The sequence below is a fragment of the Triticum aestivum genome, chromosome 2B (assembly GCF_018294505.1).
Source record: "Triticum aestivum cultivar Chinese Spring chromosome 2B, IWGSC CS RefSeq v2.1, whole genome shotgun sequence".
NCBI lineage: Eukaryota > Viridiplantae > Streptophyta > Magnoliopsida > Poales > Poaceae > Triticum > Triticum aestivum.
The window spans coordinates 779,844,389-779,870,937 of record NC_057798.1 but is presented as its reverse complement, the minus strand read 5'-3'; the positions used below and the strand labels follow the sequence as shown (position 1 = coordinate 779,870,937).

Sequence of the window (26,549 nt, the reverse complement as noted above, 5' to 3'; positions counted from 1 at the left end):
TCGTGCCACCTGCGACTGTTGCCGTCCACGCCGCCGTCCCGCTCCGCCCGCAGCCCCCGTGTGCTGCTCCCGCCTTCCCCGCTGACGGCCGCCGCGCCCGCACCTCACCGGGACCACGCGCGTGCCGTCCCGCTACCTCGCCGCCCCTGGCTGCTTCCTTGTCGCCGGCGGCCGCGCCACTGGCCGCGCCCGGGGCCATCGCCTGGGCTCGCCCCGGTGGGCGCTCGTGGCCGCGCCCGTGAGCCCGCACGCCGTTAGGCCCCTATGGCCCTATGACATGTGGGGCCCGCCCCAGAACGTAATTAAGAATAAAAATAAAATTAATTAATTAATTAACTTAATTAATTTTGATTAATTAAATTAAACAACTAATTAAACTAATTACACATTAGTTACCTAATTAACCTGATCTGTTAATTAGTTAATTAAGTAGTCAATGACAGTGGGGCCCACCCCTAATTAATACTAATTAGGTTAATTAAAATGTTTAATTAAAATGTGTCGCTGACCAGTGGGACCCACTGGTCAGGTTGACCAGTCAACCCCTGTTGACTGCTGACGTCAGCATGACATCATGCTGATGTCATAAATCCAATTTCAAATTAAATTAAATAATTAATTAAATTCCAGAAATTAATAAAATCTTTAGAAAATCATATCTTTTAATCCGTAACTCGGATTAAATTATTTTTAACATGAAAGTTGCTCAGAATGATGAGACGAATCCGAATACGCAGCTCGTTCGTCCGCCAAACATCCCTAGCATAGCGAACACGCAACTTCCCCCTCCGATTCACCTGTCCGAAAACGCGAAACTCCGGGGATACTTTCCCGGATGTTTTCCCCCTTTCGCCGGTATCACCTACTACCGCGTTAGGGCACACCTAGCACCGCTCTTTGTCATGTCTTGCGTCGTCTTACTTATGTTTGCACTGTATTTATTGTTTCTTCCCCCTCTTCTCTCCGGTAGACTACGAGACCGACGTCGCTGCTACCCAGTATGACTACGGAGTTGAGGACCTCTCCTTCTTGCCAAAGCAACCAGGCAAGACCCCCCCCCTTGATCACCAGATATCGCCTATTCTTCTCTATACTTCTTGCATTAGAGTAGTGTGGTATGTTACTGTTCGGTTACTCTTATTCTGTTGCATAGCCTGTCATTGTTGCTACAGTCATTGATACCTTACCCACAATCCTAAATGCTTAGTATAGGATGCTAGTTTATCATCATTGGCCCTACATTCTTGTCAGTCTGCCTTGCTATATTATCGGGCCGTGATCACTTGGGAGGTGATCACGGGTATATATTATACATTTATACATACTATTCAGATGGTGACTAAAGTCGGGTCATCTCGTTAAGTACCCGCAAGTGATTTTGATGTGGGGGCTGGAAGGACAGGTGGCTCCATCCCGGTAGAGGTGGGCCTGGGTTCCCGACGGCCCCCGACTGTTACTTTGTGGCGGAGCGACAGGGCAGGTTGAGACCACCTAGGCGAGAGGTGGCCCTGGCCCTGGTCGGCGTCCGCGGTTACTTCATATTAACACGCTTAACGAGACCTTGGTATTTGATCTGAGTCTGGCCACTGGCCTATACGCACTAACCAACTACGCGGGAAAGATATGGGCACTCAACGTCATGGTATAAGCCGAAGCCTTCGTGACGTCAGCGACTGAGCGGCGCGCGCCGGGTTGGACTGCGTTAACACAACTTCCTTTGTAATGGAGGTTGCTAGGTCTGCTCACGGGCCGCGTACGCAACGTGCAGGTGTGAAATGGGCGATGGGCCCAGACCCCTGCGTGCATAGGATTTAGACCGGCGTGCTGACCTCTCTGTTGTGCCTAGGTGGGGCTGCGACGTGTTGATCTTCCGAGGCCAGACATGACCCAGGAAAGTGTGTCCGGCCAAATGGGATCGAGCGTGTTGGGTTATGTGGTGCACCCCTGCAGGGAAGTTAATCTATTCGAATAGCCGTGATCTTCGGTAACAGGACGACTTGGAGTTGTACCTTGACCTTATGACAACTAGAACCGGATACTTAATAAAACACACCCTTTCAAGTGCTAGATACAACCCGGTGATCGCTCTCTAACAGGGCGACGAGGGGAGGATCGCCGGGTAGGATTATGCTATGCGATGCTACTTGGAGGACTTCAGTCTACTTTCTTCTACATGCTGCAAGACGGAGGCTGCCAGAAGTGTAGTCTTCGACAGGATTAGTTATCCCCCTCTTATTCTGGCATTCTACAGTTCAGTCCACTGATATGGCCCTTTACACATATACCCATGCATATGTAGTGTAGCTCCTTGCTTGCGAGTATTTTGGATGAGTACTCACGGTTGCTTTCTTCCCCCCTTTCCCCCCTTTCCTTTCTTTCTGGTTGTCGCAACCAGATGCTGCAGTCTAGGAGCCAGATGCCACCGTCGACGACGACTCCTACCACGCTGGAGGTGCCTACTACTACGTGCAGCCTGCTGACGACGACCAGGAGTAGTTTAGGAGGATCCCAGGCAGGAGGCTTGCGCCTCTTTCGATCTGTATCCCAGTTTGTGCTAGCCTTCTTAAGGGAAACTTGTTTAACTTATGTCTGTACTCAGATATTGTTGCTTCCGTTGACTCGTCTATGATTGAGCACTTGTATTCGAGCCTTCGAGACCCCTGCCTTGTATTATGATGCTTGTATGACTTATTTATGTTTTTAGAGTTGTGTTGTGATATCTTCCCGTGAGTTCCTGATCTTGATCGTACACGTTTGCGTGCATGATTAGTGTACGATTGAATCGGGGGCGTCACAAGTCACACACGGCGTGCTTCATCTATGTGGAAAGGCTCTCCCACAGAGCTTCGCCGCCTGCAATCATGGCGGATGCAGTGTAAGGGAGAGGGAGCGGCTTGTATTTGGTGTGGAGCGCCGAGTGTGGCTGCCTTTACATAGCAGATTCCGGTGAGGCGAGGTGTCCGGGTGTCTTAATGTGCGGCACCAGAGTGGGTTTCTCTGCTGGCGAGTCAATGGCGACATATGGACAGATGGGGCATTGAATGGGCGTGGTAGATATATCCGTCCTGTCCATTCACGCATCTCCGGCATTGAACAGACGCGGATACCGGAGATGCGTCATGGGCGGCGCCCTCGACCGGCGCACCGCTTCAATGGCAGAGGCAGTGAGAGGTCATGTCTGCCCTGAGCCGTCTTCAATGTGGAGCGGCATGCTCTACATCGACATGAATGCGGGCAGCTGGCACCGATAGGAACGCGCGCGGGTGAGGGAGGAGTTGTATTGGTGGGCCGGGGCTGTCAGAACCGGGCTTGGGAGCAGTCCGAACTCCCACAAAGACCCCCCCCCCTTTGTGTCAGGAGAAAGTACGTTCGGACCGTGTTGTATGACTTCCGCGGTCCGGACAGCGCGGTCTGCAGGTCGGCGTTAGAGATGCCCTTAGGCTTTTATGTTAAATAATTGGCATATTGGGGCTAGAATTTCGTAAACTAGCTCACATGTTTTTTTTTCAAATATGGATATATCCATTTCCATATCTACATTTTTTGTCTAAATCTCGTGGCATATTTGTTTTGTGTTTGCAAAATAGATCCGGATACCTTGCATTTCCATTTTAGTTGGGATGCGGATGTTTTGAATACGAATGGGCATTTTCTCGAATACAGATATCAGATACTTTCTGATCATCCATTACGACTTTTCACCCTTAGTCTCGTTGGAGCGAACCAACCTGTGGTTGAGATGGTTAGGTAGACAGTGGTATCCCTAACCCACCAGGGTTCAAATCCTGTTGCTCGCATTATTTCTGAATTTATTTCAGGATTTCCGGCGATGTGCTTTCAGTGGGAGGAGACGTTCCCGTCGACGACGAGGCGCCTACGGTGGCTTCGTAAATCTCAAGATCATATGCCGTCTCAGTCTTTCGGAGGTGCTCATAGGGGTAGGGTGTGCGTGTGTGTGTTCATAGGGGTGAGTGCATGCGCGTGTATATGAGCGCTTGTGTCTGTACTGATGCTCAAAAAAGAAAACCCTTAGTCTCGTTGGAGGTGCTTTACAGCGGCGGTCATGTTGCAAAGGAGGTTTGCAACACATGTCATGTTGCAAAGAGGTTGCGACGACAACTACCCTTTATTTTCTTCTCCCACAAGAACAGCTTGTTGCAATATGAGCCCATGTCGCACACTCAACGTCAGCTGCATCGGACGTTGTCTATCGCACGCACGGCAAGATCCAACGGCCTGCGATCCGACCGATCGTTGCAAAAGAACAACCGACCACGATATTAAATCGGAGTATGGGTTTTTGGCACCATCCAAACGGACCCACCAAGGGCACGTTCGATGACGTGATCGCGGTCGCGGGACACACCAAGGGCACGCACGAGACGGGGTCGCTCGAGCCTCCGTGGCCACGAACGAGCAGCGACCGCGACGTGGCCTGCCTCCTTGTCGGCGTCCGGCACCGCCCGGATCACGTATTCAAACGTTGGATTGGACGGCCACGCGTGCCGGTGCCAGGGCCAAGAGGAAGAAGCCGAACGCAGCAGCGGTTCCGCTCGAGATGATCCCAGCACCAATCATTTGAACAGTACTTCACCATGGTGGCAGTGGCAGTGTCAGTGTCCGTCGACGAGCTACAAGAGACGGAATAATCAACCACAGTACGTGCCGGTAACACAAATGTCGTCTTGTGTGTTAACATTTTCTAGCGTGCGTGATTAAGTCCCAAGTTTGTTTTTTTATGATGTTTGTGGTGTGGCTTGTGTTGTAAGGGCACCTCCAACAACCCTGATCCGCAAATTTGCTCCCGTATCAGCCCACGGACAGATACGGATACGGGAGCCGGCCATCCACGCAAATTTGCTCCCGCATCCCGTCTGTGGATACGGATACGATAGCCGGCTATCCAACGCTACCCGCATACATTTCAAACCACATTTCAATGGACAGGCGGAATTCATGCAAACCCGACGAAGTGCATCAAAGTCGGATATAAAATAGCACAAATTATCCATACATAGCATGCAAATAGTAGGTCTAGTTCAAATTCGGCGAGATTAACCGGATGTTCAACAAGTTTTTCAGGAACGGATCATGCCGTTCCATGAATACTACCACTTCAGCTTCATCAAACAGTGTATGTACATAAATCATGCGGTACATCACGATAACGCTTACAGGCTACACAATGTGTAGAGCAACATTGAGTGAATGAATGATTCAATCGACAAGTTGAGCCAGAAGAAGCAAAACTTACGATCTCCTTCGCTACCACGCGCAAGGGCCACCTTGCCTCCAGCCGAGCAACCGTGTCACAAAATTTGGTTGCGGTGGTCTGATTACGTACCATTGATATGATAACGACTTCACATTGCGCTGTTGAATGATGTGCATGTCGTAGGGGCGCAATGTGCTTTCACGCGTGAAACGAAACATGCACGCGCTGCTAGAAGAGCCCCCTTCCGCTCCTGGCTACGAAATCTGCGGATACGGCCAACCACACTGATGTGGATCAGATCATAACCAAGGCATTCAAGAATGAGGTTAATGCTAGTACAAATGCTGAACCATTAGAGCAACCAAAGGAAGACAAGGGCAAAACCATTATCCTAGTTGGGAAGCTTCCAGTGCCTATTTTGGAAGAAATGACACATCAGATTTCCAGCTGCAACTTCCCACCTAAACCTAATTAATTCTGAAAGTCTCTAGCACTTTATAGAGGCTGGAAAACATGGTATTAGAAGTCAACTTTCATTCAAAAAAATGGTGCATCATTTGAGGTCTTGAGTCAAAAGTTGTGCAAGTTTCCATGCAAGCTCTCCAGGAATTTATTACAGCGCGAGGCTCAACAAGTTTGCTCCTGCTATAGCTTGGGGCTCACGAATTTACCCTTCTTTTTGAGTTGTTTTCACACCTAACTAGTGGGTGCTTCTAGTATAAATACTCCCCAGCTGTTCCATGTGAGGGGGGATGAGATTTCTGAGTTTATGTTTGTAGACAGCCGGTGAGGTTGTGTTGTGCTGTGAGCACTAGTATCGTTGAGTGTTAGCTTCTGTGTGTGGATTGAAGGGTCTGTCCTCAATTCATATAGGATCCTTGTGGTTCCCTCTTGTGATTCTTCATAGGTTCACAAGCTTCATGGTTTGGATTGCATCCTTGTAAACCCAACTAGTTATCCGCTGCAATTTATTTGAGAGTGTTTCCTCTTGTTCTTGCCACTTGAGAGAAACAAAGTTTGTTGAAACAAGTATCGAGTGAGTTTGTTGCTGCTCCTTGTGAGTTCTTTGGCACCATGAAAGATCGTTTCCGAGGCGTCCCGTATCATCTTGGTATCAGAACTTTAGGTTGTTTGCGGTGCTATTTTCTCTCTTGCAGATTTTGTTCTTGAGAAGCTTCCATGGGTTCAAGGAGATCCAGCAGTGTTGATGGTGTGCATGGAGGTAGGCACCTCATGGAGGAGGAGCTGTCACTTCCCGTGTACGATCCAAGCTTGCAGCCCGCCTATGTGTTGGCATTGGAGGATACACGAGAGTATGTGTTGAATAAGATGGAGAGGTGCATATCGGCCGTGGAGACCAACCTTGGCCGAAGAATCGACTCCCTCACCGAGGAACTCCGTCGAGGTAGGCTTGCTGCACGGGGTCGACATCGACAAATCCCCGAACAGCAGGGCCAACGCCACCTTGAGGAGGAGCATGGAGAGCACAACCACGTCTACTCGGGTGATGCTCATAGCTACTACGCTACACCACCTCGGCGTGCTCGCTACGACCAATAAGGTGCTACTTGGGCACCACCGTCGCCACCACGAGATGGGATTGCGGCACGGGGTCGACATCGACAACTCCCCATACAGCAGGACCACCATGGAGAGCATTGGAGCGACAACTCCGATGATGCTCGAAACTACTACGAGCCTCGACCACGACGTGTTCATCATGATCGTCGCAGAGAAGGCCAAGAAGGCTTTGCCATGGGAGGAAGAGGTCATGGGCGTGCTCATTGTGAGCATGAAGATGATGGGATTGGTAAATTCAAACTTACCATACCACCGTTCAATGGGAAAACCGAGCCCGATGATTATTTGGAGTGGGAGATGCGTGTGGATCAGATTTTTGACAGCCACCGCTATACGGAGGAGAATAAGGTACGATATGCATCCATTGAGTTTACTGGATATGCTTTGATTTGGTGGAACCAATTGTGTCGTGCTGGAGGTCGTCCGGAGACATGGGTGCAAATGAAAAATCTGTTGCGGAGACGGTTTGTTCCTGAACATTTCACAAGAACCTTGTACAATCGACTCCAACGGTTGTGCCAAGGTAATTCTAGTGTTGATGAGTACTATAAAGAGATGGAGATTTTGATGACTAGGACAGTGGTGAATGAGCCAGAGGAGGCTACAATGTCAAGATTCTTTCATGGGCTGAATGAAGATGTGCAAGAAAGGATAGAGATGGTTACATATCAAGATTTGCAAGAACTTGTGCATCAAGCTATTCGTGTAGAGCAACAGCTGAAGCATCGCCAAAATCGCAGCCAAACCTATACATCAAGCACTTGGAGAGGTTCAGTTCAGCGAGAAGTAGACGGAAGTGTTGCTGCAGATTTTCGCTCACACAACAAGATGACTACAAAAGAAGCTAATGCATCAAAGGTTGAATCTTTCAATACTCCTGCCACTCGCATTAGTAATATTCAGTGCCATACATGCAAGGGTAGAGGTCACTTCAAGAAGGATTGTCCTAATCTGAAGAAGGTTTTACTCACAAATGATGGATATGTCACCGATGACTCCAGTGACAAATCTGAATCTGAGAAGAAAGATGCAAATTATTGTACTTTTGAGACCAGAGCACCTCTGAGTTCAGATGGAGGAGATGGTGTTAATCTCATGATTCACAAAGTGGATCATGATGATGCTCCTATTATTGAGAAGGGCCAGCGACAAAATGTGTTCCAATCCATTTGCAAGATCAAGGACAAAAACTGCAAGATGGTCATCGATGGAGGTAGCTACAACAACATCATTAGTAGTGATCTTGTGCATGCTCTTGGGATATCAACATGGAGGCAGCCCCAGCCATATTATATGAAGTGGCTGAATGGTGTTGGTAAGCTCAAGATTACACATCGTGCTAGGGTGCAATTTTCAGTGGAAAGTTATGTGGACAGAGTGGTATGTGATGTGGTGTCAATGCAAGCTTGTCATCTTCTTTTGGGAAGACCGTGGCAGTTTGATCATGATGCTACTCACCATGGGAGGTCTAACAAGTATTCTTTCATGCATCAAGGAGTGAACCATGTATTGGAACCTATGGTGGATCAAGTACTCAAGGTTGAGCAATTCCCACAAGTGAAGAAGCCCAAAAAATACCTCAAAACCGAGGACGGGTTTGTTTGAAGGAAGGGAGGATGATGTGGACTAGATCATGACCAAGGCATTCAAGAGTGAGGTTAATGCTAGCACAAATTCTGAACCATTAGAGCATCCAAAGGAAGACAAGGGCAAAACCATTATCCTAGTTGAGAAGCTTCCGGTGCCTATTTTGAGAGAAATGACACATCAAATTTCCAGCTGCAACTTTCCACCTAAACCTAATTAATTCTGAAAGTCTCTAACACTTTATAGAGGCTGGAAAAGATGGTATTTGAAGTCAGCTTTCATTCAAAAAAAATGGTGCATCATTTGAGGTCTTGAGTCAAAAGTTGTGCAAGTATCCATGCAAGCTGTCCAGGAATTTATTACAGCGCGAGGCTCAACAAGTTTGCTCCTGCTACAGCTTGGGGCTCACGAATTTACCCTTCGTTTTGAGTTGTTTTCACACCTAACTAGTGGGTGCTTCTAGTACAAATACTCCCCAGCTTTTCCATGTGAGGGGGGGATGAGATTTCTGAGTTTATGTTTGTAGACAGCCGGCGAGGTTGTGTTGTGCTGTGAGCACTAATATCGTTGAGTGTTAGCTCGTGTGTGGATTGGAGGGCCTGTCCTCAATTCATATAGGATCCTTGTGGTTCCCTCTTGTGATTCTTCATAGGTTCACAAGCTTCATGGTTTGGATTGCATCCTTGTAAACCCAACTAGTTATCCGCTGCAAGTTATTTGAGAGTGTTTCCTCTTGTTCTTGCTACTTGACAGAAACAAAGTTTGTTGAAACAATTATCGAGTGAGTTTGCTGCTGCTTCTTGTGAGTTCTTTGGCACCGTGAAAGATCGTTTTCGAGGCGTCCCGTATCATCTTGGTATCAGAGCTTTAGGTTGTTCGCGGTGCTATTTTCTCTCTTGCAGATTTTGTTCTTGAGAAGTTTCCATGGGTTCGAGGAGATCCAGCAGTGTTGATGGTGTGCATGGAGGTAGGCACCTCATGGAGGAGGAGCTGCCACTTCCCATGTACGATCCAAGCTTGCAGCCCGCCTATGTGTTGGCATTGGAGGATACACGAGAGTATGTGTTGAACAAGGTGGAAAGGCGCATATCGGTCGTGGAGACCAACCTTGGCCGGAGAATCGACTCCCTCACCGAGGAACTCCGTCGAGATAGGCTTGCTGCACGGGGTCGACATCGAAAAATCCCCGAACAGCAGGGGCAACACCACCTTGAGGAGGAGCATGGAGAGCACAACCACGTCTACTCGGGTGATGCTCATAGCTACTACGCTACACCACCTCGGCGTGCTCGCTACGACCAACAAGGTGCTACTTGGGTACCACCGTCACCCCCACGAGATGGGCTTGCGGCACGGGGTCGACATCGACAACTCCCCATACAACAGGACCACCATGGAGAGCATTGGAGTGACCACTCCGATGATGCTCGAAACTACTACGAGCCTCGACCATGACATGTTCATCATGATCGTCGCGGAGAAGGCCAAGAAGGCTTTGCCATGGGAGGAAGAGGTCATGGGCGTGCTCATCGTGACCATGAAGATGATGGGATTGGTAAATTCAAACTTACCATACCACCGTTCAATGGGAAAACCGAGCCCGGTGATTATTTGGAGTGGGAGATGCGTGTGGATCAGATTTTTGACAGCCACCGCTATACGGAGGAGAAGAAGGTACGATATGCATCCATTGAGTTTACTGGATATGCTTTGATTTGGTGGAACCAATTGTGTCGTGCTGGAGGTCGTCCGGAGACATGGGTGCAAATGAAAAATCTGTTGCGGAGACGGTTTGTTTCTGAACATTTCACAAGAACCTTGTACAATCGACTCCAACGGTTGTGCCAAGGTAATTCTAGTGTTGATGAGTACTATAAAGAGATGGAGATTTTGATGATTAGGATAGTGGTGAATGAGCCAGAGGAGGCCACAATGTCAAGATTCTTTCATGGACTGAATGAAGATGTGCAAGAAAGGATAGAGATGGTTACATATCAAGATTTGCAAGAACTTGTGCATCAAGCTATTCGTGTAGAGCAGCAGCTGAAGCGTCGCCAAAATCGCAGCCAAACCTATACATCAAGCACTTGGAGAGGTTCAGTTCAGCGAGAAGTAGACGGAAGTGTTGCTGCAGATTTTCGCTCACACAACAAGATGACTACAAAAGAAGCTAATGCATCAAAGGTTGAATCTTCCAATACTCCTGCCACTCGCATTAGTAATATTCAGTGCCATACATGCAAGGGTAGAGGTCACTTCAAGAAGGATTGTCCTAATCTGAAGAAGGTTTTACTCACAAATGATGGATATGTCACCGATGACTCAAGTGACAAATCTGAATCTGAGAAGAAAGATGCAAATTATTGTACTTTTGAGACCAGAGCACCTCTGAGTTCAGATGGAGGAGATGGTGTTAATCTCATGGTTCGCAAAGTGGCTCATGATGATGCTCCTATTGTTGAGAAGGGCCAGCGACAAAATGTGTTCCAATCCATTTGCAAGATCAAGGACAAAAACTGCAAGGTGGTCATCGATGGAGGCAGCTACAACAACATCATTAGTAGTGATCTTGTGCATGCTCTTGGGATATCAACATGGAGGCAGCCCCAGCCATATTATGTGAAGTGGCTGAATGGTGTTGGTAAGCTGAAGATTACGCATCGTGCTAGGGTGCAATTTTCAGTGGAAGTTATGTGGACAAAGTGGTATGTGATGTGGTGCCAATGCAAGCTTGTCATCTTCTTTTGGGAAGACCGTGGCAGTTTGATCATGATGCTACTCACCATGGGAGGTCTAACAAGTATTCTTTCATGCATCAAGGAGTGAACCATGTCTTGGAACCTATGGTGGATCAAGTACTCAAGGTTGAGCAATTCCCACAAGTGAAGAAGCCCAAAAAGAATACCTCAAAACCGAGGACGGTTTTGTTTGAAGGAAGGGAGGATGATGTGGACCAGATCATGACCAAGGCATCCAAGAGTGAGGTTAATGCTAGCACAAATGCTGAACCATTAGAGCATCCAAAGGAAGACAAGGGCAAAACCATTATCTTAGTTGGGAAGCTTCCGGTGCCTATTTTGGGAGAAATGACACATCAGATTTCCAGCTGCAACTTCCCACCTAAACCTAATTAATTCTGGAAGTCTCTAGCACTTTATAGAGGCTGGAAAAGATGGTCTTAGAAGTCAGCTTTCATTCAAAAAAAACGGTGCATCATTTGAGGTCTTGAGTCAAAAGTTGTGCAAGTTTCCATGCAAGCTGTCCAGGAATTTATTACAGCGCGAGGCTCAACAAGTTTGCTCCTGCTACAGCTTGGGGCTCACGAATTTACCCTTCTTTTGAGTTGTTTTCACACCTAACTAGTGGGTGCTTCTAGTATAAATACTCCCCAGCTGTTCCATGTGAGGGGGGATGAGATTTCTGAGTTTATGTTTGTAGACAGCCGGTGAGGTTGTGTTGTGCTGTGAGCACTAGTATTGTTGAGTGTTAGCTCGTGTGTGTGGATTGGAGGGCCTGTCCTCAATTCATATAGGATCCTTGTGGTTCCCTCTTGTGATTCTTCATAGGTTCACAAGCTTCATGGTTTGGGTTGCATCCTTGTAAACCCAGCTAGTTATCCGCTGCAATTTATCTGAGAGTGTTTCCTCTTGTTCTTGCCACTTGACAGAAACAAAGTTTGTTGAAACAAGTATCAAGTGAGTTTGTTGCTGCTCCTTGTGAGTTCTTTGGTACCGTGAAAGATCGTTTTCGAGGCGTCCCGTATCACACACATCGCACAACAACTCATCCTCCATGATCGACTACCCCATCATCCTTTGTATTTAAAAAAGGCATGTCGTTTAAAAAAAGGCGAGCGGGCGTGTAGGTGCTGGTTGCGGGGATCTGATAATGCTTGCGTGGCGACCGGAGAGGTACAACGACGGTGGCGGAGGAGGAGGATGCGGATGCAAAGTAAGGGGGGAGGGGAAGGGAAGGACTGGAACAAAATGGGAGCGGGAGGGGAGATTTAGTGGGCCGTGGTGTCCGAGTCCTACGTGGCTGCTGTGGGGATTCTCGCAAAGCCCCCACCCCCAATTTTGCTTCCAATTTACGAGGGGAAATGCGCCCGGACCACTCGGCGCATCGATACAAACCCGCGTTGGATGACAAAAGACGTCTGAACCGCGCGGTCCGGACCTTTGCAGGCAGTTCGAGGGTCAGCGACGGAGGTGCCCTAAGCCATGTTCTCTAACACCCTTGTATTTTTAGATAGCTGGTGTTTCTTTGTGCTTTATTAGTGATGTTGGGTGTTGTCCATTTGACTGAATCCTGTCCGATTGATGGGTCCTTTAATTCAAAGATGAGTTAGTCTCGAGCCTTTATTTCTAGAACATTCTCATTTCTTTTATCTACATCATACAACTTCCTTCACTTTGATTCACCTCAACGAGTAGGATAGGGACAACCGCTCTCTAGCATTGGTGGGGCACCCAGAGACTGAGGATTGACGGCGGTGAAGCTCGATCATGATGTGCCCGCCTATCATGGCGGGGGAAGCACATTGCACTGTCACCGCAGACACGAGATGATCGCCCTGCTCGTGCTAGTGGTGGATCCGCCATTGTCGGAAGATGAGGTAGAAATTTTGTGGGTTGCCGATGAAAATGCCCTTTACACATAAATAGAATCCATCCAACAAACGTCCACAATAAGTATAAGCACGGCACAACTACAATCCTGCCTGTCGGTATCAGCGCATGATACGGACATGCAGGATTGTAGCTGAAATTAATGCGCTGATACCGATAGGCATTAATTTCAGCTCGAATCTACTCCTAGTCCACTGGACGCGGCCCGAACCCGACACCGGCTCGAGTCCGACCCGACCGCTCTCCCTTTTTGTCCACCGGGCCGCTTCGGATCATCGGAGTCAAGGCCGTAACGACAAGCCGATAGACGGACGCCACGCCAATTCCAAACACGACCCATCACATTTTTTACAGTTTCAACCCCCACCTTTCCGCGAATTCCACCCTCCCCGGAACGAGGGATCTCGCCGCCGCCGTGATCCCCCCCGCGCGGCGAGGAGGGAGGAGGATGTCGTCCGCCGCGCGCCGCGCCAGCCACCCGGCGCTGGCGAACGGGGACGGGGAGTACGGGCCGGAGGAGGACGAGGAGGAGGAGGAGGGGGATGAGGGGGACGAGCCGGAGGAGGAGCCGCGGCTCAAGTACCAGCGGCTGGGCGGGAGCGTGCCGGCGATCCTCTCCACCGACGCCGCCGCCGCCATCGCCGTCACCGACCGCGCCGTCCTGCTCGGCACCCACGACGGCACCCTCCACATCCTCGACTTCCAGGGCAACCAGGTACGGCCACTCCTTGCGGAATTGAGGGGGTTCGTGGCGTGTCTCGCCATTGGATCGTCCCTCATAGCCCGCTCTTAGCATCTATGCGCTCGTAGCATTGGCCTGCCGCTGCACAACTACAGTAGCCAATTGCGCAAGAGACGTTTCAGAGAGCGGAATTTTGTGGGGGCGATTGTAAGCTTCTGCTGCGGAGATTTATGGATGCAGATAGCGTTTGGGCGGCGGAATCTTGAGGGATTACCTGTGATGACTATGCTGAAATTCTATCCTATGAGGCGGAGTGGACATGGTTAGATGAGCTAAATAAAAGACTTATAACTGTCTGCATCAAAACCGTTTGCACCTTTTCAGATGACAAAACACAGCTGCTACTAGCTTCACCATGGGTTGTTATCTGAAAAACAAACTCCATTGTTGGTTGAATCCATGCTGGATAACATAGGTTGTAATGATCATGTCGCCATAAGTCTGAATATAGCTTCCCACTTTCTGTCAAAACTCAAAAGGAAGGGTTGATGGAAATCATATAGGGAAAAAAAATGGTATGCGATATGTGAAGTGAAGCCTGTGTTCTGATGCCTTCGTCATCCACATATATTCTGTCTCTACAAATGCCATATCCTTTATGTTGACACTCCTACTAATCTATCATCAAATGCCATATTCTTTATGTTGATACTGATCTATTGTCATCCATTTGTTTGAATATGTTTTGCAGTCAAAGGAAATTAAGGCTCACACAGCAACCATTAATGACATCAGTTTTGAAGATCGTGAATATATAGGAAGCTGCTCAGATGATGGCACAGTAGTAATAAGCAACCTCTTCACTGACGAGAAACTCAAGTTTGAGTACCATCGCCCCATGAAAGCAATTGCTTTAGACCCTCAGTATTCCCGGAGCAACAATAGATTTGCTACAGGTGGCTTAGCAGGTCAAGTACTTGTGCTGACAAAGAAGAGTTGGGTATCAGGCTATAACAAAAAGGTGCGCTTTGCATTCTTGGGATCAAAATATGATCTGATGGATCAATGAGCTCTAATGGCTGTTGTCTCGTATCCTCTATTGCTCGTATCCTTATCTTAGGTTCTGCGTGAGGGTGAAGGACCGATCCATTCTATGAAGTGGAGGACAGATCTTCTTGCCTGGGCTAACGATGCAGGGGTAAAAGTGCATGATATGAAAACGGACAGAGGAATTGCATTCATAGAGAAACCAAAAGGAATTCCTCGGCCAGAAGTTTTACTTCCTCACTTGGTCTGGCAGGTAAATAATGTTTTGATTCAAGATATATAATTTATTTCAATCAGCTCAGTTTCAACATCCCAATCCGGTTAGCAGAGAAATACTACCTAGGTTGCAAAAGGGAAAAGAAAACGTGTAATTTTCTCGCTGATGTGTGCAATAAGGGTTCATAGTTTCCTTCCTCTGTAATCTGGGTCACACAGTGTAAGACAAAGGATGTTGACCAAAACAAGAGGAATAGCATATGGTGCACATTAGTTTCTGAATGGGTGGAACATACTGTTTGTTATGTCTAGGAGCATAATACATGCTTTGTTCTATGAGGAACAAGGATATATGCACCTTGCCGCACGGCATATGACTTGCATGACAGATCACATGGAAACTGTACATACATGCTTGCATACTGATTGATCTTTCTATATGTAGGACGACACAGTTTTAGTTATTGGGTGGGGAACAAGTGTCAAGATTGCTGCAATTCGAACAGATTCATCCCAAGGACTCAATGGAATGCAAAGGAGCATTTCCGCAGCAAGTTCTGAGAAGTATGTTGATATTGTGGGCTCTTTCCAAACTGGCTACCACATATCTGGAATTGCTCCATTTGGCGATCTTTTAGTTATGCTTGCTTATATCCCCGAAGAGGATGATGGAGATAAAAAAAATAGTACTTCTGTTTCTTCACGCCAGGTAAACACCACTGCTTGTCCTCGCATTACCCTTTACCACATTGGTATATTTCCATTATGTCTGAACATTTTGTAGGGAACAGCGCAGCGTCCAGAAATACATCTTGTATCATGGAAAAATGATGTGCTTACTACTGATGCTCTGCCCATTCATGGTTATGAGCACTATAAGGCAAAGGATTACACTCTCGCTCATGCACCTTTCTCAGGTTTGGTGGACTGCTCAACAGTGAATGGACATTTCTTCACTCTTCACTGGAATTTCTATAATGAGGGAACACTTGTTTTGTGATCCAGGAAGTAGCAATGCGGGTGGACAGTGGGCTGCTGGCGATGAACCGCTGTATTACATCGTGTCTCCTAAGGATATTGTGGTAGCAAAGCCAAGGTTCGTTAAAATGTTACAGACCTAGAGTGCATATTAGCCCCTTGTTCTACAATTGTTAATTAAACAAGGCAATGGTAATTTATACAGCGTTATTCTTTCTGAAATTGTGGTGATCTTCATTGGCATTTTTTCTCTGATTGCACGTGCCTTCTAATTAGAGATACTGAAGACCATATTGCGTGGCTTCTTCAACATGGTTGGCATGAAAAGGCATTGGCTGCAGTTGAAGCAGGACAAGGGAGGACCGAGCTTCTTGACGAGGTAAAGTAGCAGTGTCAAGTTTGAATAGTAAATGGAGTACAGTGCATCAGCATTATTTGTCTGATGACGAGGATGCTTTTTTTTAGGAACCTAGAAATTAGCACTGTATTATTGTTGGCCTTCCCATCTGAAAACAATGAGACCTCTGTCACTGAGCAATACGTGCTTCTATTCAAAAATCAAAATAATCCATCTTTAGACATTATTTTAGAAAACCTTTAGACCTTTGAGTGTCATGAGCTTAGGTGACCATAACATTGGAAGTGATAAATGAGACGCTGAAATACATGTTCTCTTCTTAAATCCCATCTACATGCATTCTTCTTTTCAATTCATTTTCCAGAAAGTTACAAGTGTGTTATGTTTAACCACGTAATTGGTCTATCGTATGTGGGGCAGTTTTTAGGAAGGGTGTCTCTAACTATGAAAAGGAGGTCTAACCACACAAGGAATAGTTGAATTATTATTAAATTTTGTTCATTCAATTTTGTATTAGGTGGGCACAAGATACCTTGATCACTTGATCATTGAAAGAAAATATGCTGAAGCAGCACAACTCTGTCCAAAGTTACTGCGAGGATCTCCTTCAGCATGGGAGAGGTGAGATATTATGTAGACACATTTCAAACCCAGAGAAGGAGTTGTTTTCCATGGGCACTATCTGTGTTAATCATACATGTTTTACATCTAATAACAATAACTTACCTGCCACAGGTGGGTCTTTCACTTTGCTCATCTCCGCCAGCTTCCTGTGTTGATCCCTTACATACCCATAGAGAATCCACAGCTGAGTGATACTGCTTATGAGGTACCTGTACTAGTTTTTGTTAGCTGTAATCCTTGTGTTATATTTTACTTAGCCAGGGAGTAGTAGTACAGGTCAACTAGAGCTTCCTTAGGGTTAATTTGATTCATAGGATTCTTACAGGATTTTCATAGGATTGCGATTCTATGGAATTGGAATTTTTTCTATAGATGTTGTTTGATTCATATGAATGCAATCCTTAGGAATCATTCCTATGGAACTTTCCTTTTTCTATTTGGTAGGAAATTTTGCATGAGTTCCAAGCTCTTGGAAAATTCCTACGCTTCCGTCAAACACACACTTGCCCCAATTCCTTTGTCTTGCAATTTCATTGGATTCAGATGGGCAGGGCATATTAATCCTCCATTTTTCCCATCCTATGAATCAAAGGAGCCCTTAGTAAGTAAGATAGTGTATGCAGCTGGACAGCTAGTAGTAGTCAATTTGCCTTTTGCATGTACTAGCAACTGCTAGAGCTGCATGGTTGGTTCAGCATTAGCAACGGACTTGCCCTGTACTGTTTATATGCCTCAAGGCAACAATACAAGTGACAGCTCCAGAAAAACACTATCCTGTGTTCGGCCCCGGCTCCTCTCTGCTTCTAACAGTTTTTTGCTTGTTCTTTCCAAACCTATCTATTTGTAATGATATTCTAATGTGGTCTATGTAGGTTGCTCTTGTAGCTTTAACTACCAATGCGTCTTTTCACGGACTTCTCTTGACTACACTAAAAAGTTGGCCACCTACATTATACTCTGCTTCACCAGTCATATCTGCTATTGAGCCACAGCTCAATTCCTCATCGATGACTAACTCATTAAAAGAGGTGGGTCGGAACATTGTTTACTGGATGTCGAAAGACTGTAATTTATTTATTTAAGCTAGAGGTTGGTATCTTGATCTTGTCTGCTTTGTAGGCTTTAGCTGAGTTGTACGTGATCAACAGTCAATATGAAAAGGCCCTTTCTCTCTTCGCTGAAGTAAGTACACCCTAGATTGTAGCAGTTAAGAGCTCCATTCTACAATTGAGTTATAAAAGGAGCAGTTCCTGTAGTTTTGTTTCTAGGGCATGTTTTTATTGCTAAAACCTTATTTTGTTCAGCTGCTGAAGCCTGAAGTATTTGAGTTTATCGAGAAGCACAATTTGCATGATGCCATTCATGATAAGGTACGGTGTAAGGATTCCCAATTGGATGATAAAATTATCACAAGCATTTGCTATTGTATTGGTTGACTGAATTTTGTGGAATTTAATGTGGCCACAAATCCTAGTCTGTGGTCTAATTTGAGTTCCTTATATATAGTTATACATTCTACCAAGACATAACGTAGAAAGACAAGTCTTTCACATGCTCCACCTATTTATTGTTCTTTACGTTCTGCAGGTTGTCAATCTTATGCTATTGGATTGTAAAAGAGCAGTCCATCTATTGATCCAACATCGTGATATCATTCCCCCGTATGAAGTCGTGGAGCAACTGTTGCATGCGAGTAAAAGTTGCGACAAAAAATATCTGTTGCATCAGTATTTGCATGCCTTGTTTGAGGTAGACATACATGCTGGAAAAGATTACCATGATATGCAGGTATGTGGATTCTCATTGGACGTACTATCCCTATATATTGTCTACCTGCTCATTCTTCCGGTTTCCCCTATTTCTGTACCCTCTTATCTTGTGTTTTGACACAACTAGTAACTCCAAACTATCTGCGTTGTAGCTGGAGCTTTATGCGGATTATGAGCCAAGGATGTTACTGCCCTTCCTTCGTACCAGCCAGCATTACAGGCTTGACAAGGTCCTAGTCCTAATACTTAAAAAAGAATGTTATTCATTCATTATAGTTAACAATGGCGTGTGGTATTTCAGGCATATGAAATATTTGCACAAAAAGAATTTGTCAAGGAGCAAGTTTTTGTTCTTGGTCGTATGGGAAATGCCAAGGAAGCACTTTCTACAATTATAAACAAACTGGAAGATATACAGGAGGTCCTAACCTGGCTCTCCTCATTTTCTTATGATATCTTATGCTGTGTTACCCAACTTGAGTCTATGGGTTTGGATTAGAATAACATAATTTTTGAACTGTATGCAGGCCGTTGAATTTGTTACGGAGCAACATGATGATGAATTATGGGACGAACTGATAAGACAGTGCCTCCAAAAGCCTGAAATGGTAAATCGAATGAGATGCCTGTTTAATCGTCATGAGACTGATACCATTATATGTCTTACATTATTTGTTGTGACTGTTGAGCAGGTTGGGATGCTGTTGGAACATACTGTCGGCAATCTTGACCCTCTGTACATTGTCAGTTTGGTTCCAGATGGGCTAGAAATACCCAAGTATGTTTCCCTGGAAGTCTATTTCGCCCAAAGATCACAAGATTGATCCTAGGAAATATTATACATGACAAAAACCTTACAAAACCAATTTCTTTCGTCATTTCACCAACAATTTGTGAAAAACTGACAAAGACACCTCTTAACCCATTCCGTTCCTGGTTAAAGTATTTACTGATTATCCACGCTTTGACAGATTGCGGGATCGCCTTGTGAAAATTGTGACAGACTATCGAACAGAAACTTCACTGAGACATGGATGCAACGATATACTAAAGGTCAGCCATCTCCATTTCACCACCCTGGTGTATCTGTCATCCATCTTACATGTTTGCTGGCTCTGCCTTCTGTAGGCCGATTGCGTTAATCTTTTGGTCAAATACTACCATGAGGCTCGGCGTGGGGTCTGCATGGCAAGCATGGACGAGGAGGCACAAGGAGCCAGAGTCAATGAAGGATCTTCGCGAACAGGCGACAGATCATCGACTTTACGCAATCTAGAGATGAAATCCAGAACGAGGTGTGGCGCTAGATGCTGCCTGTGCTTCGACCCTTTGTCCATCCAGGACATGTCATTTATCGTGTTCTATTGCTGCCATGCGTATCACCAGTCTTGCCTCGAAGGCGGGCTGGACTCGATGAAATCAAACAGTAATGCTCGGGATAGCGACGAAGGCTCGGAGGATGACGACGGTTCCCCCTCGGGCGAGTCCAGAATGCGGTGTGTGCTGTGCACCACAGCCGCCGCATAAGTTATATTCCTCATTGAGCTGTCCATATTCTGATGTGATGTGTTGTAAGTTTTGAGCCCTGTAATTATTGCATTGCGCTCTTCTGGGGTTGATACATATGTAACAACAATAGGTTGTCGATTCTTTGAGGGGGAGCTGTGTGCGTCCTCGGCATGGGGTTTCTGTAAATTTGGCGCGCCACCTGAGTTTGAGCAAGGTTGTAACGGCATTTCTTTTTTCCTCAATGCCACGCTTGCCAGATCATGCAATGTTCATGAAGACTTGTTGTTTTGAAGAAAGTGGGATGAGCAAATTTTTTTTTGGATCTGATATATATTTGTTTTCCTATTTGTAAACAACATTTTTCTCCTTGTTTCAAGCTGTAGTATGACCCTGGTGTATCTGAGATTCGGCCATTTTATATTGACACCGAGATTCAGCCATCACAAGTGTAATACACTGATTCAAAATTACAATATACTCCCTCCGTTCCTAAATATAAGTCTTTTTAGACATTTCAAATGGACTACAACATATAAATGTATGTAGACACATTTTAGAGTGTAGATTCACTCATTTTACTCTGTATATAGTCACTTATTGGAATCGTTAGAAAGACTTATATTTGGGAACGAAGGGAGTAGAATAGTATAAGTCTGTTCGAGCAAACCGAGAAGATATATCATATAAGTAGTTTGTGGTCAACATTGCATATTACCTTACGAAGCAACATCCAACAGCTACCATACCCTATTTACCTGTTAACATATCGGCAGCACAATTCATGGTATCATTCTCACAAAGAGAAACTGACAACGAGCAAGGCTGAAAAACCAAGATACATAAGTTTTTATGCAAAAATGCACTGGCCTAAAGTCTAAGCACTGTTCGTCGCCTTGGGATCCGGGCACGGCACGATCCCCCAGTTCCTCCGCACCTCCTCCAGATCCTCATGGAAGTGCTTCTCATAGTACACGGACATCAGATCAGTAGCCTTGACACCTGCCTTGGTCGCCCACGGGAAATAGTGCTGGAAGAACAGCCTCCTCTGCTTCTCGCTGAACCTCGCGGAGCCCCCGACGACAGAGAGCATGCACATCGGGAGGAAGATCTGCTCGAACTCGATCACCTTGAGAGCAGTCTCGCCGATCAGGTTGGTCGGGAGGCCGAACAGCACGTGCCAGAAGTCGTGCACCTCACGGGCACGGGTCGCGACGAAGGCGAGGTCGTCGGTCTCCATGAAGCGAACTGGTGGGCGGTCGTCTGGTGAGAAGTTCCTTGACCCCATGAACTGAGCATAGGCAGCACCGAACGTGTTCTCAGGCATGTCCCAGGCGTGTGAAACCCGAGTGGATATAACCCGAGGACGCTCCAAAAGAATTTCCTGTAGGAACATGCTATTTTAGTTAGACTGGAAAGAAGTCCACAGACAAATGGATATAACTGTATCTTCAGTTTGCCATGTATATACAAATTGCATCGAACTGGTAAAAGACAGTGTGCCTCAGATAACAGTAACAATGGATATTCAAGCTAAGAAGCTTAGACTCCAGCTAAATAGGAACATAATTTGGATTTTAATCCAAAGAAGAATGAACAGTATAGCAATAAAAGTAAAAGGAACCAATGTACAACAAATGCTTCATATGAACCCTGTATTTCTATCAAATCCTTTGCAGATTATGTCCACTGTCCGAAACAAACCACATACTAACAGGAAAAGTACATATTCTACAACGAACCAATGTACAACAAGCTATTTTAGACATGAAGGAAGTCCATAGACAGAGGGATAGAGCTGTATCTTCAGTTTGCCATGTATATGCAAATTGCATCAAACTGGTAAAAGACAGTGTGCAGTTGCCTCAGACAGTAATAACAATGGATATTCAAGTTGTTTAGAAAGTATCTAGAACAAATGGTAAACAGAATCCAGTGAACAACACAGCAACAAAAGGAATCAATCTAGAACAAGTGCCTCATATAACCCTGTGTTCATATTCAATCTTCTGTGGATTATGTCCTCTCTCTGAAACAAACGACATAAACAGGGAAAATATATTCTACAACAATAGCATGGGTGAATCAGCAGTTGGCAACCATTCTCAGTTTTGACATGACAAATTACGGTGTTTCAATAATCGAGCAACCATTCCTATAGAAATCTAGTACAAAACATGCTAGTAGCAAAGGCTCTAAAATGATGGTCTAAGACAGCAACAAATGTCCAAACATAACAGCACACTCGATATTGATAAGAGAGGGTATATATAGTGTGGGCTTACCCTGCCTTCGGCGCTGTTCTTCATGCGCTGGAGCACCCGCTCGAACGCTGGCTTCCCGGTGGTCTCCCCAAGCGCGGCTATCAGATCAGCTCTCTTCGGATCAAGCAAGGCCCCGAACGCGGAACCAACTGCAACAGCCGCCTGCTGCCAGCCCTTGAGGTTAACACGCGCCGCCAACATGACGCTGCAAACACCAAGGCTCTCTTAGGATAAGAACTCTACAGTCTGATGACTTTTTACAACAGCATCATACGAGCACGGCAGCCACATAGTTAAGCAGTGATCGGAGAGGCGTTTCATCAAACAGCTAGAGGGCGTGATCCCAAACGCGGCACCGCGTGGCCTGCGGAGGCGGTCGTCGGGCCGAGAAGCGCACGGGCAAAGAAGAGGCCACCGAATCGCTGGCAGATTATGAGCACCCGGGGGAATCGCCGCCGCTCGCTCCTCCGGTCACCACACTCCGTCCCGCGGAAGTGAAATAGAGAGCAGAAACTCGGACGAGAGCCGAGACGAATGCGAGTAAAGGTGCACCTTGCGAGGAATGTCGGGCTCCCGTGGCGCCGCGGGCCGGAGAGGGATCGTCGGAGTCGTCGCCGGAGGAGGAGACGGCGGCGTGGAGAGAGTCCCGAGTTGTTTATGCCCGCGCGATGGCGTGGACGGGAGGGTGTTTTTCGCAAAAGCGCCCACCGCTTCGACGCGAGCGGCCGGGCCCAGCGCCACGTCGACGCATGCAAAATTGCAAATACAACCCTATATTTATTTATTTATTTATTTGCGAGCCTCGTTCACTGTCCAAGCCGTTCCATCATTCTACTACTCACATGGCGACGGCGATGGCCGTGGCGGGAGCAGCCTGCGCCTCCCGGCCGCCGCGCCCGCCGCGCCGGCGAGGGCACGCGCCGCCGCGCGCCGCGGCGGGGGCGGTGGAGATACGGGTCTGCACGAACCGCACGTGCGCGCGGCAGGGCGGGCGCGAGGTGCTCGCGGCGCTCGAGGGGCTCTCGCCGCCCCCGCCGCGCGTCGACGTGGCTTCCTGCGGGTGCCTGGGCCGCTGCGGGGCCGGTCCCAACGTCGGCGCCTCCGTCCCGGGCCGCGGCAACGCCGTGTTCGCCCACGTGGGCACGGCGGCCCGCGCCGCGCGGCTCCTGGAGCACCTCCTCGGCGCCGCCGAGTTCGACGCGGCCGCGGGGCTCGCCGCGCTCGCCCTACGGGAGAAGGCCGAGGCCACCCTCGCCGACGGGAGAGCCGCCCAGGCGGAGGCCCTCTTCACCGAGGTGCGTGCGTGCGTGCGTGCTCTGCTGTCTGTCTCCTTTTTCTTCAGAATAATGCCATGGGACAGAGCTGCATGCTATTCTGATTGAGAAATGACCATGGCTTGTTTGTGCTGGCTGTAGAGCATCGCAATGGATGCTCCTGGTGGGCTGCATCTGGCCTATGGAGGCAGGTCTGCTTTGTTGTGCCGAATTTGGTTGGAGAACTAGCTAGCGTCTGACAGTGTAAATGTGAACTCTGATGAGCTTGGCTTGTGATGGTTTGGCCGCAATTCTGCAGGTGTAAGGCGAGAATAGTGGTTGGGGATACCGCCGGCGCGCTCGCGGATGCCGAGGAGGCGATAAGGATAGCTCCCAAATTTCCTCAGGTATCACTTGTAAATTGAGCTCTTTTGCTTGTTCAGGAATCATGATACTACATCCTTAGTTAGCTATGTGTGTTGTTTATGAATTGGATGGCTCAGAGTGGCCATTTTCTGTCAGAAACTTGTGCCGGTAGCTTTGCGTTAACTAGCAAGTTCAGGTTGGGGAAAGCCAGGGAGGGTGCATATGACAGTAAAGTGAACTGAAAAAACCATTTAGTATGCCTGACCGTGAGCCCATGAATTACAAAATCGAGAGTGGTGATTACGAGATGAATCTGATGATTAACTTATATGTGCACCGTGAGATCATGTCGATATCAAAGGCAGTGTAATCTCACACATACATTTGCGAGGCTGCACTATGTACTGATAAATGTGTTCCTGATAACACAATTGTAATCATGGACCTAGGCCAGTAAGCTCCATTTGAAGCTTTGAGACATCGCAGATTTAATGCTTTTGAACTGCCCAAGTATCTTGTCTTTTTTCTCTTAGTCTTGCAGACTGTTGTGAAAATATCCTTGTGCATAGCTTGGCTCTGAATGTGTAATGTGTCCATGTAGTTGTTCTCTTTTATGGCCGTTTATTGGACAATTATACACACTTAAAATCTGGTGCTTGCCTTTCTTGATAAAAGCTGCATGTAACCTTCCTGCCTCTGAAGCATCAAGTCTTGTGGGCAATATATATGCAGTGTCACTTGTTGCGAGGGGACGCGCTGTTTGCAATGGGAGAGTACCACTCCGCAGAGGATGCATATGCACGCGCCTTGGATCTTGACCCATCTATTCGTCGGTCCAAGTCTTTCAAGGTTAGTGTTGAAAAATGCGCTGTAGTTTTGGCATTTCATGGTTCCAATTGCACTCGCGTGATTTAGCGCTGCGGACTTTCTATTCTGAGTTTCTGACACTCCTTTGTCCAGGCCCGCTTGGAAAAACTACGGGAGAAGCTTGTCAGTGTCAGCACTTCATCATAGTTGGCACTGAAAACTGCACTTCTAAGATCAGATGAAAAGGTTCATCCAGCAAGAAATGTATGTATAGCTTGTGGGTTCATCAGTCTATATAAATTCTCAACGCAACCTCTGCAAGTGTCATATGTAGCTAGCTTTGCTCGTTCATTTTAACATTATGCAGTGTACAATGATCTTCCTTTGACTCCTTAGAAGAAGAGAGACGGTGTGTTGACCATCATTGTTGTGCCCATGTAGTTTTGAATTCGACATATCCTATTTGAAATAAATATAACAAATTCAGATGTAGGCTATGGAGTTGTTTATTGGGTTAATCTTTATTGCTTCACTTCCCATTTGTGAACTACTATTTCGCTATACCATACTGGCATTGGTTTTTTTCAGGTTAAGATTAATTTTGTGCCAAACAAATTGGATATGAAGGAAATATGATTTTGTAGCGACGCAATTCCTTGATAACTTTATAACACAGTATGATAGATGTGGCGACTAGAAAGACAAGTCAGTATTATAGCTAGCACACGATGATAATAATTGGTAGGCAGCCTCTGTGAGGTGGATGCCGTACGTCCAGACCAGCTGGTACTTCTCCGGGCCGCCGCACTCGCTCGCTCCAGCCATGCCGCACCTCTTCCCGTTGTTCTAGTTGTAGTTCATCGTGGGCGAGATCGGCGGCAACCAAGTCAAACTGAATGTCACATTTTTGCACTATTTGTTCAGAGGGGCCTTAAGATAACTGTTAACCAAGTCATTATAAGGTGCTCCTTAATTATGGCTTCTTCTATCTAACTTTATCTAATGTATGTACATTATATCTTCTAGCCATTCCACCGACATTCGAATTTGGTCATGCTACTCATGTGTAGTATGAATTGTGTTTAATGTCAATATTATTTAATGTACATGCTAACTAATCTATGACTCGTAAAAATATATTAACCGAGGACTACCATGGTGCACATATCCTTCATAATATCTTTGTCGGTGAAAATCTGACACAACTCTTATGTGTCTCAGTTTTCACCGATCAATCTAGATACTTGTCCCTGAAAATGTCGCATGTAACTCAGACTGTTTGTCATGCAACACGAAGGGATGCATTAATTTTACATTGTAAATATGTATCTCAGTTGTTCGATGGAACAAAAGGACAAAGAAATACATGTGCCATCTGGTCGATGGTCTGGTAAAGGCAATGCAGACTGTCCATAAAACTAAGGGTCATGCACCTACCTCGGAAGGAGAATTGATTCAAGACCACTCCCTCTGCTTGTTCTTTGCTCATCCTCTCATTACCTCCCAATGTGAACTATATATAGCCCAACTTAGTAAATCGTTAGCCACAACGAGGAGAAAGCAAACCTTGCATATCGCATCAATCATGGCGATGAAGAAACTCTCGTTGTTCATGGGGCTGCTCATACTTGTGTTGTTTCTAGTGCTGTTGCGACAAGACGGTTTTGA

At 46.6% G+C, this 26,549-nt stretch overlaps 3 protein-coding genes across 3 annotated transcripts; 2 read left to right on the top strand and 1 right to left on the bottom strand.

The window, feature by feature from the left end:
• Nucleotides 1-13,321: 13,321 nt before the first annotated feature.
• On the top strand, nt 13,322-20,523 carry LOC123047353 (vacuolar protein sorting-associated protein 41 homolog). Its single transcript, XM_044470884.1, has 19 exons — nt 13,322-13,726; nt 14,445-14,714; nt 14,814-14,993; nt 15,402-15,665; nt 15,741-15,873; nt 15,962-16,052; nt 16,211-16,313; nt 16,810-16,913; nt 17,028-17,121; nt 17,789-17,944; nt 18,036-18,098; nt 18,221-18,286; nt 18,504-18,704; nt 18,838-18,915; nt 18,987-19,106; nt 19,213-19,293; nt 19,378-19,463; nt 19,657-19,738; nt 19,814-20,523. The coding sequence occupies exons 1-19, from the start codon at nt 13,460-13,462 to the stop codon at nt 20,210-20,212; spliced, it is 2,838 nt and encodes a 945-aa protein (XP_044326819.1). The 5' UTR covers nt 13,322-13,459; the 3' UTR covers nt 20,213-20,523.
• Nucleotides 20,524-20,850: 327 nt separating this feature from the next.
• LOC123047355 (ubiquinone biosynthesis protein COQ4 homolog, mitochondrial) lies at nt 20,851-23,201 on the bottom strand. Its single transcript, XM_044470886.1, has 3 exons — nt 23,008-23,201; nt 22,477-22,660; nt 20,851-21,575 (listed from the first exon to the last, which is right to left on the bottom strand). The coding sequence occupies exons 2-3, from the start codon at nt 22,654-22,656 to the stop codon at nt 21,069-21,071; spliced, it is 687 nt and encodes a 228-aa protein (XP_044326821.1). The 5' UTR covers nt 22,657-22,660; nt 23,008-23,201; the 3' UTR covers nt 20,851-21,068.
• A 48-nt stretch (nt 23,202-23,249) lies between these two features.
• Nucleotides 23,250-25,413, top strand: LOC123047354 (small glutamine-rich tetratricopeptide repeat-containing protein 2). The gene is made up of 5 exons (XM_044470885.1): nt 23,250-23,750; nt 23,871-23,920; nt 24,028-24,115; nt 24,807-24,923; nt 25,035-25,413. The coding sequence occupies exons 1-5, from the start codon at nt 23,298-23,300 to the stop codon at nt 25,086-25,088; spliced, it is 762 nt and encodes a 253-aa protein (XP_044326820.1). The 5' UTR covers nt 23,250-23,297; the 3' UTR covers nt 25,089-25,413.
• Nucleotides 25,414-26,549: the final 1,136 nt, after the last annotated feature.

What these genes read in the sequence shown, in the direction of transcription:
- LOC123047353 (XM_044470884.1), top strand. Translation starts at nt 13,460, where the DNA reads ATGTCGTCCGCCGCGCGCCGCGCCAGCCACCCGGCGCTGGCGAACGGG. An exon ending in TCGACTTCCAGGGCAACCAG is followed by an intron (nt 13,727 to 14,444) that starts GTACGGCCACTC and finishes TATGTTTTGCAG; the next exon opens with TCAAAGGAAATTAAGGCTCA. An exon ending in TGAGTGATACTGCTTATGAG is followed by an intron (nt 17,122 to 17,788) that starts GTACCTGTACTA and finishes TGGTCTATGTAG; the next exon opens with GTTGCTCTTGTAGCTTTAAC.
- LOC123047355 (XM_044470886.1), bottom strand. Translation starts at nt 22,656, where the DNA reads ATGTTGGCGGCGCGTGTTAACCTCAAGGGCTGGCAGCAGGCGGCTGTT. An exon ending in AGAACAGCGCCGAAGGCAGG is followed by an intron (nt 21,576 to 22,476) that starts GTAAGCCCACAC and finishes ATGTTCCTACAG; the next exon opens with GAAATTCTTTTGGAGCGTCC.
- LOC123047354 (XM_044470885.1), top strand. Translation starts at nt 23,298, where the DNA reads ATGGCGACGGCGATGGCCGTGGCGGGAGCAGCCTGCGCCTCCCGGCCG. An exon ending in CGGAGGCCCTCTTCACCGAG is followed by an intron (nt 23,751 to 23,870) that starts GTGCGTGCGTGC and finishes TGCTGGCTGTAG; the next exon opens with AGCATCGCAATGGATGCTCC. An exon ending in TAGCTCCCAAATTTCCTCAG is followed by an intron (nt 24,116 to 24,806) that starts GTATCACTTGTA and finishes ATATATATGCAG; the next exon opens with TGTCACTTGTTGCGAGGGGA.